The following is a 14,171-nucleotide window of genomic DNA, read 5'->3' on the forward strand; positions in this document are numbered from 1 at the left end:
TTTTTTATTTCAGTTGTATCACCAGGAAATGAGGAGAACCCACCCAACTTGTTGTGTTTCTGTGGTCTCGTCCCGCTCTCCTGCGTGTTTCTCTAAAGAGTTTCCAGAAGGTCTGATGGTAATGCTCATCCATCCTACTGCTTCCCATCCCTCTCTCCCTCTCCCTCCCTCTCGCTTCCTTCTCCTCTCTCTATCTCTCTTTTCCTCCCCCTCCCCTCACTTGGGGTAGTTGCTCAAAGGTGATGAGAGTGACAGGACATCTGGGGTCTGTGTGTGTGTGTGTGTGTGTGAAACCAAGGTTAAGCTGTGCATCATTTGGGATTAACGCCTCTGACATAAAGACTTTGGATGCTCTTTTACTGCTCAGGCACACACACACACACACACACATGCATGTGTGTGTGTAGCGTCTGTTAGGTGTGATGTAGGCAAAGAACCCTTGTTTTGGTAACCATGGGAACGGCTCTCCTCGTTCTCTCTCTCTCTCTCACACACAGACACGCACACACATGGGTGTCGTTGTGCTACAGCGACACGCACAGACATACACGCTCACACATGTACATACACGTGTTACTGCAAACAGACCCACATGCACACACTTTTGCAAACACTCATACACACACACACACACACTCACAAACATACACGTTTCTGCAACTACACTACTCACACATGCACACGCTCATACACAAATGCACAAACACACGAGCACATTAACACACTTTTACACACACATGCAGAGACAAGCGTCCACATTAATCCAAACACACACGCATGAACAAACACGCACATGCACACACACACACTCATGCAAACTCACACACTCATACACACACTAATGCACACAAGTGCATAAATACACTTGCACACCCAATCGCTCATGCACACTAAGTGTCGCTTAGCCTAACGTTTGGTGTCATTTGTTTGTTGTACATCACCCTAACTATGTCGTCATCAGGGATGCCTTCAAATGCCTTCCAAAAATGTGAAACGTCATACCTAAACGCTTGGGTAAACACTGGGAAGCATTTTTGCTTTATTTTGTTTTCGGGGTCTTTCCAGCCAAGGTTGACACACCACCGCCCTCTGCTGACGCGTGCAGTTACTGCAGCAATTGGACCGATTGGCTGTCCCACCGGAAGTAGTCAGTGACATATGGTTTCTCTCCGTTGCTTTGCTCCCACCTGTCTTACAAAATCTGAATTGCACTCACGAGCTCTTGCTTTGTTATGAGGACCTTTATTGTCCTCTTTTTGAGTTATTTTAAAATGACTCCACGGATGAGCAAAAACGTGTTTCATAATGTATTTTTATTATTTGTAAGGTTTTTACTGTTAATATTATGATTTCATGTCTAAGGAAGCCTTTTCCCCAAAAAATTAAAATGACTTTCTAAATAACTTACTCTGAGAGACAGGCACAGAAATCTTGAAATCTTGCGCCTGAATATTATCGTAGGAAATCAAAGTCAAGGTCATGTGATCATCGTCGTGATGCTGAGCGGGTGGGACCTGGATGGAGAACAAGGTTGCCGGTGGTCGCGTCGCTGTGGTGGGGGGAGCCATCCTGAGCGCCTGCCTGCCTGCGCTGAGCTGCGCTCACTGACCGGGGACAATCGACGTATGAGGCCGGCCTCCGCGGGCCAAGCGCGCCGCCGCAGAGGATGAACGCGGCGGCCGACGTCTCGTCGTCTCTTTTCGGCTTTTTGTCTGCTGCGCCTCGACGGGAGGGAGTCGTGGCCCCGCTTCAGCTGCCTCATATTCGGCTTGCGCTGCTTTCGCCGTCGCTATGTGACGCGCGCATCGCCTGCTGATCGTGTGCGCGCCTGCCTCCAGAGCCACAATGGCGAACGACGCGCAGGAAATATCGCCTGACTTCGTGCTCATGCGCCTGGTCTCCGCCGCCGAGGAGGACCGTCCGGACGCGGAGAGCGGCGCCGCGCCGCCGGGGGGGGTCGCGGTGGCTGGGCTGGGCCGGGAGGCGCTGGCTCACAAAGCGGCCTTGGAGCTCAGCCGAGACGCGGGCCTCGAGCGGAACAAAGCCCCGGCGAGCGGCGGCCGCGGTCGTGGCCCGGCTGCACCTGACGTGCCGTGTGCTCCTCCCAGGCCGCTGAGCCCCGCGCAGGCCCCGGGATGCGAGTTCGGCCCCGGTCTGCGGCCTCAGCTGCTGGTCTTCTCGGACCTCGTGCGGAGCGGGGACGGGATCTTAGAACTGAACGAGCGCAGGACTTCTCTGGGCTTGGACCTGCAGAACCCGGGGGCAGGTTGCTCCGAGCCGACCCTCAGTAACAACACCGGGACCCCGGAAGAGGTCCAGCAGCATATGGAGCAACTGGACGGGACCTGGGGCGCGCGTCCTCCGGTCCCTGGGTCAACAGAGCAGCAAGGATCTGCGGAAGTGTGCCACGGACACCGACTCCTGGCCGGCCCGCCCAAGTGGCCCTCGCTGTCGGTAGGCTCCACCGGGTGGACGTGCACCGGCCGGGACCGAGAGGGGGCCGTGTTGGAGCTCGCCCGGAGGTTCGGGGAGCTGGGGGTGGGCGCGGTACCAAAGATGCTCCTCAAAGCGGGCGAGCTCCCGCATTGCGCGTGTCAGAGACCACACGCGCCGGGCGAGGAGGACGGCGACGACCCGGCCGTCACCAGCGACGCTCTGCTGGTTCTGGAAGGGCTGGGCCTGCAGGACCAGAGTCCGGACGACCGAGAGCGGCAGCGACACTTTTTAGTCGGCACGAAACCAGAACTCGAAATGAGTTCCTTTCGGGCGGAAGTGACGGAGGAGGAGGAGGTCAGCAGCGGCGGGCGATCCCGAGTGGCCGACCCTCTTTTACAGGCCTCCCCTTGGACTGGCAGCCAGGCGTCCACCCCCCGCAGGAGACCGGAGAGGTGCGCCAGTGCCCCGCGGACCCCAGGCGCGGCGGCCAAGACCGCCAAGCCCAAGAAGGGTTCGCTGAGGGTCCGCTTGAGCAGGTTGTTTCGCACCAAGAGCTGCAGCGGCTCCTCGCACCTGCTGGACCGGGACCGCAGGACCCCCGTCGGGGGGCAGGCGGACGCGCACTTGAGCGCGTCTGGACCTGCGCTGGACTCAGACAGGTGAGCGAAACCACTGTGTCAATCGTTCTCACCCCTTTTCCATTGCAAACCCCTGAAAAAGAAGCACTGACACTGTTTAAAAAAAAAACAAAAAAGTCTGACAATGAAGCACAGAGTCTGTAAAAGGCAGAAGTAAAACACGTCTGGGGAAAAAAAAACATCAAAAAGTGGCCACGCCTGTAATCATCCTCTTGTCTTCTTTTTTTTCCACGTTTTTTGTTTTCGTTTTTCAGTGAGGAGAAATTGTCTTTGCATGCGCTCTCCTGCTGGCACTTTGGGCTGTCACTTCAGCCTCGGTCAGAGCTCTCACTGCTCCCTGGAGTGACAGGTCTCAAAACAGCTGAGGAAACCTTCTCAATAAAGTTGCCCGACCTGAGCAAGTTACACCAGGAAGCAGTGGCAGCGCTGGCGAAGGCTGAAGTGGAAGCCCCAACTGTCAGCAACGTAAGAGAATTTCTCTTCGCCGGAAAGTTTTGTTTGTTTGAACAAAAGCAGGCGGCACGGTGACCAACTGCTTAGCACATCTGCCTCGCTGTTCTGAGGACCCGGGTTCAAATCCGGCCTCGTCTGTGTGGCGTTTGCATGTTCTCCCCCCCGTGCCTGCGTGGGTTTTATCTGGGTTTCCTTCAGTTTCCTTCCACAATCCCTAAAACATGCATGCTAGATTAACTGAAGACTCTAAATTGCCCGTAGCTACAAATGCTTGTTTGTTTCTATGTGCCCGGCGATGGGTTGGCGACCAGTTGAGGGTGTGCCCCGCCTGTCGCCCGAAAATAGCTGGGATAGGCTCCAGCACGCCCGCGACCCTCGTGAGGATGAGCGGTACGGAAAATGGATGGAATAAACAAAAGAAAAAAACCCTGACGATGACGATGACGATGATTTTGTGTATTTTGCTGTCACTGCGATTGTAGCCTGGAGCACGAGGCCAGCCGTCTGAGCCGCGCCCACAGTGCCTTCTCCCCCACCTCCCTGGCTGCCTTCACAGGTAAGACCACTTCAATAGTTACATCCCGCCCGCACGATTGCACATACTCGTACATACAACGTACATGCCCAAAGCTGTATTGACACTATCACCAGCTGTCTGTCTGTCTGTCTGTCTGATCATGTCTCCCTCCATTCCATGGTCTTGTCCACAGGTGAGACGGTGTCTCTGGTGGATGTGGACATCTCTCGGCGAGGGACCGCCAACACGCCTCACCCGCCCACGCCGCCGCCTCCACCGCGACGAAGTCTCAGCCTTTTAGGTATTCCCTCTTGGTCCCTACTTTCTGTTCTTCGCTCTTCCCTGTCTGTGGTTTTTTTTCTTTCTGTCTTTCTACCGCTTGTCTGCCTCTGCTTCTTGTTTCTCTCGACTTCCTGTCTGTCTCTGCTTCCTGTCAGTCTGTTTCCTGTCTGTCTCTACTTCCCGTCTGTCTGTCTCTACTTCCCGTCTGTCTCTGCTTTCGTCACCCGTTTCCCCACGTCTTAAAACCACGATCAAATGAAATCTTAAATTAGCAAAACACTGGAGGCCTCGTCATCCAATCAGAGCATTTGTAGTATACGTCAATATATTTATACCGTATATTATAATACATTGATACGTTCAGACGTGTTTCCATATTGACATGCAAGATTTTATAACTCTCAAACTATGGTCATTCAAATCTACTTTTTTACGACTTTTACTATCTGGAATCAACTCCTCCCTCTTTTCCCTTTTCCCTCACTTCCCTCCTTCCTTCCTTTGTCCTGCTTACCTCCCTTCCACATTTTCTACCTTCACGTACTTCCTTCTTCCCCTTCCCCATTTCCTTGCTCCGTCCCTCCTTCCTTGCCGTCCGTGTCCCGGGTTCAGACGACATCTCGGGTCCCCAGTCGGGCGGCTTCCTGTTGAGCGTGATGGGCGCGTCCTTGCAGTCCCTCCCCCTGCCACTCCCCCCACCCGCTCCTCCCTCGCACGCCACCATGCATCACAGCCTCAGCCTCAACGGTAAGATGGAATAAAGGCAGGTTAGAGATGGGGAAAAGACATACTGTTAAAAGCAAAAACAGTATAACATCAGTATACAGTAGAACAATAATAATAGTAATAATAATAATAACATTACAGATGAGTTGTATTTCTATGTGGTGGACTGGGAAAGCACCGATTGTTATGCCCCGTGAGGAAGGGATGAAAAAAGTAGCAAATAGGACAGGACGGAATGGGACAGGAGCAGGATTGTGAGCCAAGCACTGCTACACCATGTTAAGGGGGGGATTGTAACAAGTAGCGAATAGGACAGGACGAGGCCAGACAAGAAATGGGTAGTGATCCAGGCAGTGCGACACCATGTGAAGAAGTGCTGCAACAAGTAGTAAATAGGGCATGGCAGAATGAGACAGGACGGGAGATGGGCAGCGCTACACCATGCGAGGAAGTGATGCAATGAGTAGGGAAGAATGAGACATTACGGGGACAGGACGAGGACGGACATGGCCTCGCCCATCCGTGAGGGAGGTGCGGGCCCAACGCGCCCACGCTGGTTGAACCCGGTTGGGGATACTCTGAAAGCCACAGGTGGACGCTAAAGCCTTTGGTGTTGTATTGTGTGTTATGGTTTAGACGCTTTCCTGCGGGTGCTTCCTCATTCCAACCCATCACAGGCCGACGCGCCGCCTTCCTCCAGCCAGGCCCCGCCGCCCATGCTCTGCGCCCTCCGACGCTCGGAAGCCAGCAACTTCACTGCCAGCCTCAGAGAGCTGGAGAAGGTGCGAACCCTCACGTTATCGTCCCGTCACTTTGCGACACTCATGCTGCCGTATGGAAATGAATTTTAAATTCAAATTGTCTGGTTTGAGGAGAAGCGGCTCAGAAAATGGATGGTTTGTAAAGTAGTTTCTTTCACTAATAAAATTATTCATTCTATTTTTACATTTGATTATTTACGATACAATTTCAATAATGAACTAATTATTTATTCCGATTTATTAAATCTGTTTTTTTTTTTAATTTTACTAATCAACAAATTACCAATTATTTATTCAGATGAGTATAAAACAATTGAATACAAATAAATGAATACACTTGAATCATCCAGTTTTAGGAAAAAAACCGCAAAATGAATGAACTATTACAGGACTTGATAGTCTGATATTCATTCCTTTCCTTTTTCATGATTATCAATGTTATTACCCTACTACTGTATCTGTCTAATTATTCAATCCTTTTTTGTATTTCTACGAAAACATGGTTTCTTGTTGACACACTTTTTATGTTCAAATCTTGCATTCCCGTCTTGTTTGTCTCTGAGTCTTGTTTGATCTGCACCGACACCCTGGTACGTACATACAGCACATAAAGATATATACACTAGTGTATACTGTCACGTACGCTAGTATTATAATGCAATATAATAAAAACAAAAACATGTCAAATTCTCTGCGCTACATCAATATGTCTCGTGTATAGTGTATACTGTTTTGGAACATGGTTTTCGTGGTCCACAGTGTGGCTGGTACTGGGGTCCGATGAACTGGGAGGACGCAGAGATGAAGCTCAAGGGCAAACCCGACGGATCTTTCCTGGTCCGAGACAGCTCCGACCCGAGATACATCCTCAGCCTCAGCTTCCGCTCGCAGGGCGTCACGCACCATACTCGCATGGAGCACTACCGCGGTGAGACAACACACACACGGACAAGTGCTAACATCAAGTCATAACACGGAGTTTTAACATTACAACGAGGAGTTTTGAAGATGACGTTCTAGCACGAAGTGCTAACCTGAAGTGCCATCCATCCGTTTTCCAAACCGCTTCTCCTCACGAGGGTCGCGGGCTGCTGGAGCCTATCCCGGCTATCTCCGGGCGGGAGGCGGGGTACACCCCGAACCGGTCGCCAGCCAATCCCCGGGCACAAATAGAAACAAACAAGCATTCATGCACACATTCACACGTACGGGCAATTTAGAATCTTCAATCAACCTCCCGCGCATGTTTTGGCGATGTGGGAGGAAACCGGAGTGCCCGGAGAAAAGCCACGCAGGCACGGGGAGAACATGCAAACTCCACGCAGGCGGGGCCGGGATTTGAACCCCAGATTTGAGCCAGATGTGCTAACCAGTCGTCCACCGTGCCGGCAACACGAAGTATCAATCATAATACAACCTTTCATTCAGAAATCTCTTTTCATTGAACATTTCAAAAGTGCAAAGTTCTCACAAAGTGGTAACATGAAGTTTGTGTTTTTAGGCACGTTCAGCTTGTGGTGTCACCCCAAGTTTGAGGACCGCTGCCACTCGGTGGTGGAGTTCATCGAGCGCGCCATCATGCACTCCAAGAACGGAAAGTTTCTCTACTTCCTGCGCTCCAGAGTACCAGGTACTCTTCTACTGTATACATATATATATATGGCCAAAGCAAGAAAAGTATTACAGAATAAAGTTGTAAGACATTTCGTTGGGGTAAAGCATCGCAAACTTACAAGAATAAAATCACATTTTCCAAGTTCAAGTGGCAATGTTGAAGTCAAAGTTTAACTTTTGAAAATATGGCTATATTTGAAACATTTAAATGACTCCCACAACTTCGATGCAAATTTTTGTTAGCCCATCAATAGGGTTTTACATTGTATGTTAGCATTAAGATGGTAACTTAAGTATGTGTTGTATTTAAATGTACAATCATACGATGTGCGTCGTTTTTTGTTGTTGTGTGTTTAGTTTTACAGTAACTGTACAGTAAAGTAAGTTTTGCCCATCTTGTTTTTTGTTGTGCTCGTATATGAAATATTGAAATAATAACTATATTTGCATATAGTTAGCATCTTTGTCCACTCATATGTTAATTAAAGTATGGAAAAGTTGCAAGATATAATTTTACTGTACATTTAAAACAGATACAAAGTGTGTGATTGATTTGCGATTAATTGTGCTTCAATATTTTAATTGTTTGAAAACCCTCGGAGAAAGTCAAGTTTTAAAAAGTGAACTTTATTCTTGTAATATCAAGGCTTTTATTCTGGAATAGACTGGCTTTATTTTCAAGCACGTGGGAGGGGTAAAACTCCGACTAAAACGTGTTTTTCCACGTGTTGTGTGCGGCTGTGGAAGGTATCTCCGGTGTTTTTTTAAATTTGTATTTGTGCGTGTTGTGCAGGACTTCCTCCGACGCCGGTACAGCTTCTGTATCCCGTGTCTCGCTTCAGCAACGTTAAGTCTCTGCAGCACCTCTGCAGATTCTGCATACGCCAAATCGTGCGCATCGATCACATCCAACAACTTCCACTGCCCAGGTCTGCTCAGCCCCACTTTCAAACCTCGAGTTTCAAACCTTTGAAGCCACGGTTAGGGTTTCAAATTAGGGTTTCATGTTATGGTTTCAAATCATGCTTCAAAACCTGGATGAAGGGGTCTGAAATGAGGGTTTAGGGTTTCACATTGAGGTTTCAAGACTGGGTTAGGGTTTGAAATTAGTGTTTGAAGATAGGGTCAGGGTTTGAAATTAGGGTTTCAAGATAGGGTTATGGTTTTAAGACTTATGGTTAGGCTTATGGTTTCAAGGTAGGGTTTAAAGCGATGGTGAATGTTTCAAATTAGGGTTTTAAACCTGGGTTCTGGTTTCAAATTAGATCTTAAAGCCAGGGTTTCAAAGAAGTATCACGGTGTGAAATTAGGGTTTCAAGCCAGGGTTTCAATCTACGATAGGTTTCAAATTAGGGTTTCCAACTTGGGTAGTGTTTTAAGGTACGGTTAGGGATACACATTAGGGTTTCAAGAGAGGGTTAGGTTTTGAAATTAGGGTTTTAATTCTGAAGGAAGTTAGGGTTTGAAATTAGGGTTTCAAACAAGGGTTAGGGTTTTGAGACAGGTTTATGGTTTGAAGCCAAGGTTTAAAGATAGGGTTAAGGTTGCAAATTATGGTTTGAAGCGAGGTTTGTGTTTCAAAGAAGCGTCTTGGTTTCAAGTTAGGGTTTCAAGACAGGGTTAAGGTTTGAAGCCAGGGTTAAAATGTAGGGTTATGGTTTCAAATTAGGGTGTCAAACTTGTGTTAGGGTTTAAAATTAGGGTTTTAAGATAGGGTTAGGGATACAATTTAGGGTTTTAAATTAAGGTTTCAAGACAGGATTAGAGTTTGACATTTGAAAAAGGGTTAGGGTTTGAAATTAGAATTTCAAGACAGTGTTTAAAGCTGCAGTTAAGGTTTTCAAATTAGGGTAGAAGCCATGGTTTGGGTTTCAAAAAAAGTGTTAACGTTTCATGTCAGGGTTTCAAGACGGGTTAAGGGAGTGAAATTAGGGGTTGCGTTTTGAAAAAGGTTGGGCTTCAAATTAGGCTTTCAATGCTGGGTTGGCGTTTCATGTTGAGATTTAGGGTTAAGGTTTCAAATTAGGGTTTCAAGCCAGGCTTAGTGTTTCAAATTAGTTTCATGTGTGTGTGTGTGTGTGTGTGTATATGTGTGTTTGTGTGTTGTGTGAGCGCAGGTCACTGGTGTCGTACCTAAGTAAGTTTTATTACTACGACCCCGAGGAGGAGATGTACCTGTCAATCAAAAGCATCCGGCCGACGCTGGAGGTGCACACGTAGCACAAACAACAAAAACAACAACATGTATGTATTTAAAACAATCACTTCTTCATTACATGATAATCATTTTTCCCCCCCAAAAAACATCTTCAACATCACATATGTGAAAGCAAGCATTGAATTCCTCCAAAACCCGCAATATGCAGAACGTCAAATCCGGAAAACTGGATAGCTGACGTCCAGTGTATGGTACGCTGACGAGCATGACTACAGTTTGATGACATGATGGTTTGAAGCCGAACTTGCTAAAATGTTGTTGTTTTTTTTATGGCTGGTGTCTTCGGACAAGAGTAAAATACATGTATATCATTTGCTTATACAAATATGATGACACGAGCAATGCCTAAACATCGGCTATTCTCATCTTTGGCGGTTCTGTGGTGACACCTTGTGTTTAAAAAAAAAAAAAAAAAAAGACACTTTACATTGAAAGTTTCTAAAGTTGCTCTTTCAGGGCCCCCTTCGCCATTCACCCGAACCGGGAGGAAGTGCTTAGACCCGTTTGGCCAATTGCGGAAGTAGGTTGTACATGTACCAGATTGTTCACACTTTTTAGCCTAACTCAATAGTTATTAGCATTCGTGTCATAGCCTGTAACATTCTACATTATAAGTTTAAATCTAAATAAAAAATACTTTGTTTTTTACATTTTCTGTATTTAAAAAATAAAATAAAACATGCAGTATCTTATACCATTCAACGTTTTTGAAGTTTACTTTTTAAATGAAAATGAAAAATGAAAATAAGTCTAATACTGTAACATTCATCTTCTTTTTTTTTTTTTTTTTACATTTTTGTAATTTCTTGTATTAAAACAAATGTGCGATATCTTGTAACATTTAGCTACAATCAAGAAATGTATTTAATTTTAAAGAAACATTATTTTTAAATTATTTAAATTAAATGTATAAAATGTTGAAATAAAACTATTAACTTTCAGTTTTCATTTGATGAATACAATTTTTCAAGTGTGCCGTTTTAGTATTTTAATATGATAGAAATTCATCCATCCATTTTCTGAGCCGCTTCTCCTCACGCGGGTCGCGGGCGTGCTGGAGCCTATCCCAGCTGTCATCGGGCAGGAGGCGGGGTACACCCTCAACTGGTTGCCAGCCAATCGCAGGGCACATACGAACAAACAACCATTCACACTCACATCCACATCCACACCTACGGACAATTTAGATTCCCCAATTCATGCATGTTTTTGGGATGTGGGAGGAAACCGGAGTGCCCGGAGAAAACCCACGCAGGCACGGGGAGAACATGCAAACTCCACACAGGCGGGGCCGGGGATTGAACCCGGGTCCTCAGAACTGTGAGGCTGACGCTCTAACCAGTCGCCCACCGTGTCGCCCTGTATTACTTTAATTAAATGTAAATGAAATGTTAATTGAATAAATTGTGTAAGAGCTTTTAACATTTAACGTTTGCAAAATATTTTTTAATTGAAAGTAGTGTAATATCTTGTAACGTTTGACTGTAAATGTTTTACATTTATTTGTTTTTTTCAAAAAGTGTGCCATTTTTGTATTTTTTTTTTAAATACATGGAAACATCCATCCATTCATCCATTTTCCGTACCGCTTATCCTCGCTAGGGTCGGGGGGTGTGCTGGAGCCTATTCCAGCTATCTTTGGGCGAGAGGCGGGGTACACCCTGAACTGGTCGCCAGCCAATCACAGGGCACATAGAAACAAACACACTCGCACTCGCATTCACACCAATGGGTAATTTCGAGTCTTCAGTGAGCCTACCATGCATGTTTTTGGAATGTGGGAGGAAACCGGAGTGGCCGGAGAAAACCCACGCAGGCAGAGGGAGAACATGCAAACTCCACACAGGCGAGGTCGGACTTGAACCCGGGTCCTCAGAATTGTGAGGCCGATGTGCTAACCAGTCGCCCACCAAATTTAATTGAACAGAAATTTTTATTGAATAAATTGAGTGATATGATGTAATTTTCAATTTTGTTTCTATATTTTTAAATAAACATTTGTTTCTTTTAATGTTTGACTTTATTTTGGACTTTTTTCTTAATTGTTTTTGCATTTAGAGTGCGTAATAGCTTGTCAGGTTTAACTTCGAAATAATGAATTTTTATCACATAACTTTATTTTAAAATATATTTTATTTTAAAAAATGTGATATATTCAATAATATAAATAGAATAACTTCGTAAATGTAATATCAAATAATATTTGGATTTTTTTTACATGTTTGTAATATTTTTAGATAAAAAATAAATAAAAAAGTAAAATAAAATAAACATTAAAAAATGGCATCTTGTAATATTCACATTTAAAAGTGACCTAATGCTTTAATTAGAAGAACGAACATCCGTATATGATGATAATGATGATGATAATGATAATTGTTGTTCTTATTGCAGGCTGCTTCGTGGAGGCCTGAGTGGAATGAGCGGTCGCTGGAAGGAGGACCTGTTGCTGCTCCAGCTCCTCTTGTTCTTGTTCTTCTTGTGTGGACTGTCAATTCAGCACGGAGGAGAATTTTGCCGGTGCTGGTGTTGTTTCTCAAAGTTCTGCTTGGAGATCAAACAACAGCTGCACTCAAAAGTGCTTTTTTGGTTTGTTTGTTGTTTGTTTCTTTGGACAACTCCTCCTTTTTCTCTCCAGACTTCTCTTTCTCTTACTCTCTTTCTGTCCAGTGATGCTCTCAGGGCAGACCCCAGCACCCCCCCACCCCACCCCCACCCCCACCCACACACACACACACACACACAAACACCATTTATAATACACAAACTTTTATTTTATGCTTTATGTTGTCTCCTCAATGTAAGGAGACCTTCAAAACTCATACAGCAGCACCCCTGGAAAGTTAAGGGAAAAAAAAGCCCCTGGCACCAGGTCCACCCATCAACATGAAATTGAGTGGACATGTCTATCATAACAGGATGCACTAAAAAGTCTCAAGGACCCATACCCATTTTGGTTTGAAACAGCCATTTTAGGGTCAATTTGGCCATTCACATGAATTTTAAAAAATTAGCCCCTCCCACTAGTTTCACTGATCGACATGAAACTGGGTCTGTCACAGGATGCATCAAAAAGTCTAAGGACCCATGCCTGAAGCTTAACAGGAAGTCCCTGACATCAGTTTCACCAAATTTACAAGAAATTTGCTGTACATTACTATCAAAAAAGGACACACTAAAAAGTCTCAAGGACCCAATTTTGATCAGGAAGTCGGCGATTTCGATTGGATGCAGCATTGCGCCAAAGTTTGATGATCATCTGGTTGATCTAATTATCTACACTAGATTGTGGATTTAATGAAGTGGCTGCTAAGTGTATACATGTCAGTGGTTGACTAACCTTAGAACACAGTGTGTGTGTGTTTGTGTGCCCTAAGTCATTCACGTGTTGAATTGTGTTTCCTCGTTCTGTTTCTCACGAGATGGACACTTTTTTAAATCAACTTTAAAGCAAAAAATGAAAACTTGTGACGTCTGGTTTTTTTTGGGTTTGTTTTTATTTCCTCTCGACTCCAAATGTCCTCAGCAGAGGTTTCTGTCCATTTTCTATCCCGTTTGGGGTTGTAGTACCAGATCAGGGATTAAGTAGATATCAAAACTCTGTTCACCCCTGTTCAAATGCCAGGTTTCTGTGGTATTCAAAAAATGGGACCGAGATAAGATGTTTTTCCACCATTAATGTGACCCATAACCTCTAAATATCTATTCAAAGTAATCTTTTAGTGAGGGGAAGTAAAATAAACAACTGCGGTTGTATAAGTGTGCACACCCTCTTATGACTGGGGATGTGGCTGTTGAGAATTAACCAATCACATTTAAAGGGGCAATCAATACACACCATTTAAAGTGCCTCTGAACCCCAAACGAAGTTCAGCTGTTCTATTAGGCTTTTCTTGACATTTTTTTGCATTGTAGCAGAAGCCTGAAGATTTTGCGCTAATGATGATTGTTCTTTGGAACGTGTCCATCCACCAAGCCCCCAGTTCAGTTAAAGAAAAACAGCTCCTGTTCATGATGCTGCCACCTGTAGGTATGGTGTTCTTTTGGTGATGAGCGCTGTTGTTTTTGCGCCAAACTTGCCTTTTACAAATATAACCAAAACGCCTTTAATCTTGTAATATTACAACATTTTAAAATGTTATTTTAATCTCTTAAGATTGCGACTTTATCATATCAGTAATAATAATAAACATTGTTCAATAAATTTCTCTGACAATGTTGTCAATCTAAAGCAAGGTAAAGGCAGAATGTCTGCGCTTGTGTAGCTACTAAGTGTGATTGGTCGACGGGTTGCCCATCTTGTTCAGACCGCCCGCCCCTCAAGTCTCACATTGGATCTTCGTCACGTCACTCAAACTTGAGTCCTGCTCTAATAGGCTGCAAACCCGTGTGGGCAACCTTCAAAGAAACGCTCCGGAGCAATTTCTCCCCACGCCATTGGTGGAGCCGTCATCCATCGCTTGACGTATACTAAAGTCCCTCTCTGATTGGATATATTGAATCTCAATCACAACCATGTCTTAATA

General features: G+C 45.4%; 1 protein-coding gene across 7 annotated transcripts; it reads left to right on the plus strand.

Annotated features, from left to right (window-relative positions):
• Positions 1-1,142: 1,142 nt before the first annotated feature.
• On the plus strand, positions 1,143-14,087 carry socs7 (suppressor of cytokine signaling 7). 7 transcript variants are annotated; one of them, XM_061770244.1, is made up of 10 exons: positions 1,146-3,095; positions 4,010-4,083; positions 4,238-4,345; positions 4,939-5,073; positions 5,689-5,834; positions 6,573-6,741; positions 7,315-7,443; positions 8,221-8,356; positions 9,545-9,671; positions 10,102-14,087. In XM_061770244.1, the coding sequence occupies exons 1-9, from the start codon at positions 1,846-1,848 to the stop codon at positions 9,645-9,647; spliced, it is 2,250 nt and encodes a 749-aa protein (XP_061626228.1). In that variant the 5' UTR covers positions 1,146-1,845; the 3' UTR covers positions 9,648-9,671; positions 10,102-14,087. The 7 variants fall into 7 exon arrangements, 4 of the variants coding, with proteins under 4 accessions (XP_061626225.1, XP_061626228.1, XP_061626226.1 ...); XM_061770242.1 differs by having other exon boundaries at positions 1,147-3,095; positions 12,040-14,087; XR_009788095.1 differs by having other exon boundaries at positions 1,144-3,095; positions 8,221-9,671; positions 12,040-14,087.
• Positions 14,088-14,171: the final 84 nt, after the last annotated feature.

Source organism: Phyllopteryx taeniolatus, chromosome 4 (genome assembly GCF_024500385.1).
Source record: "Phyllopteryx taeniolatus isolate TA_2022b chromosome 4, UOR_Ptae_1.2, whole genome shotgun sequence".
Lineage (NCBI taxonomy): Eukaryota > Metazoa > Chordata > Actinopteri > Syngnathiformes > Syngnathidae > Phyllopteryx > Phyllopteryx taeniolatus.

Excerpts from the sequence above, each read along its gene's own strand:
- socs7 (XM_061770241.1), top strand. The coding sequence starts at position 1,846 with ATGGCGAACGACGCGCAGGAAATATCGCCTGACTTCGTGCTCATGCGC. Across the intron at positions 4,084-4,237 it reads CTCCCTGGCTGCCTTCACAG|GTGAGACGGTGTCTCTGGTG; the intron begins GTAAGACCACTT and ends TCTTGTCCACAG. Across the intron at positions 4,346-4,938 it reads ACGAAGTCTCAGCCTTTTAG|ACGACATCTCGGGTCCCCAG; the intron begins GTATTCCCTCTT and ends TCCCGGGTTCAG.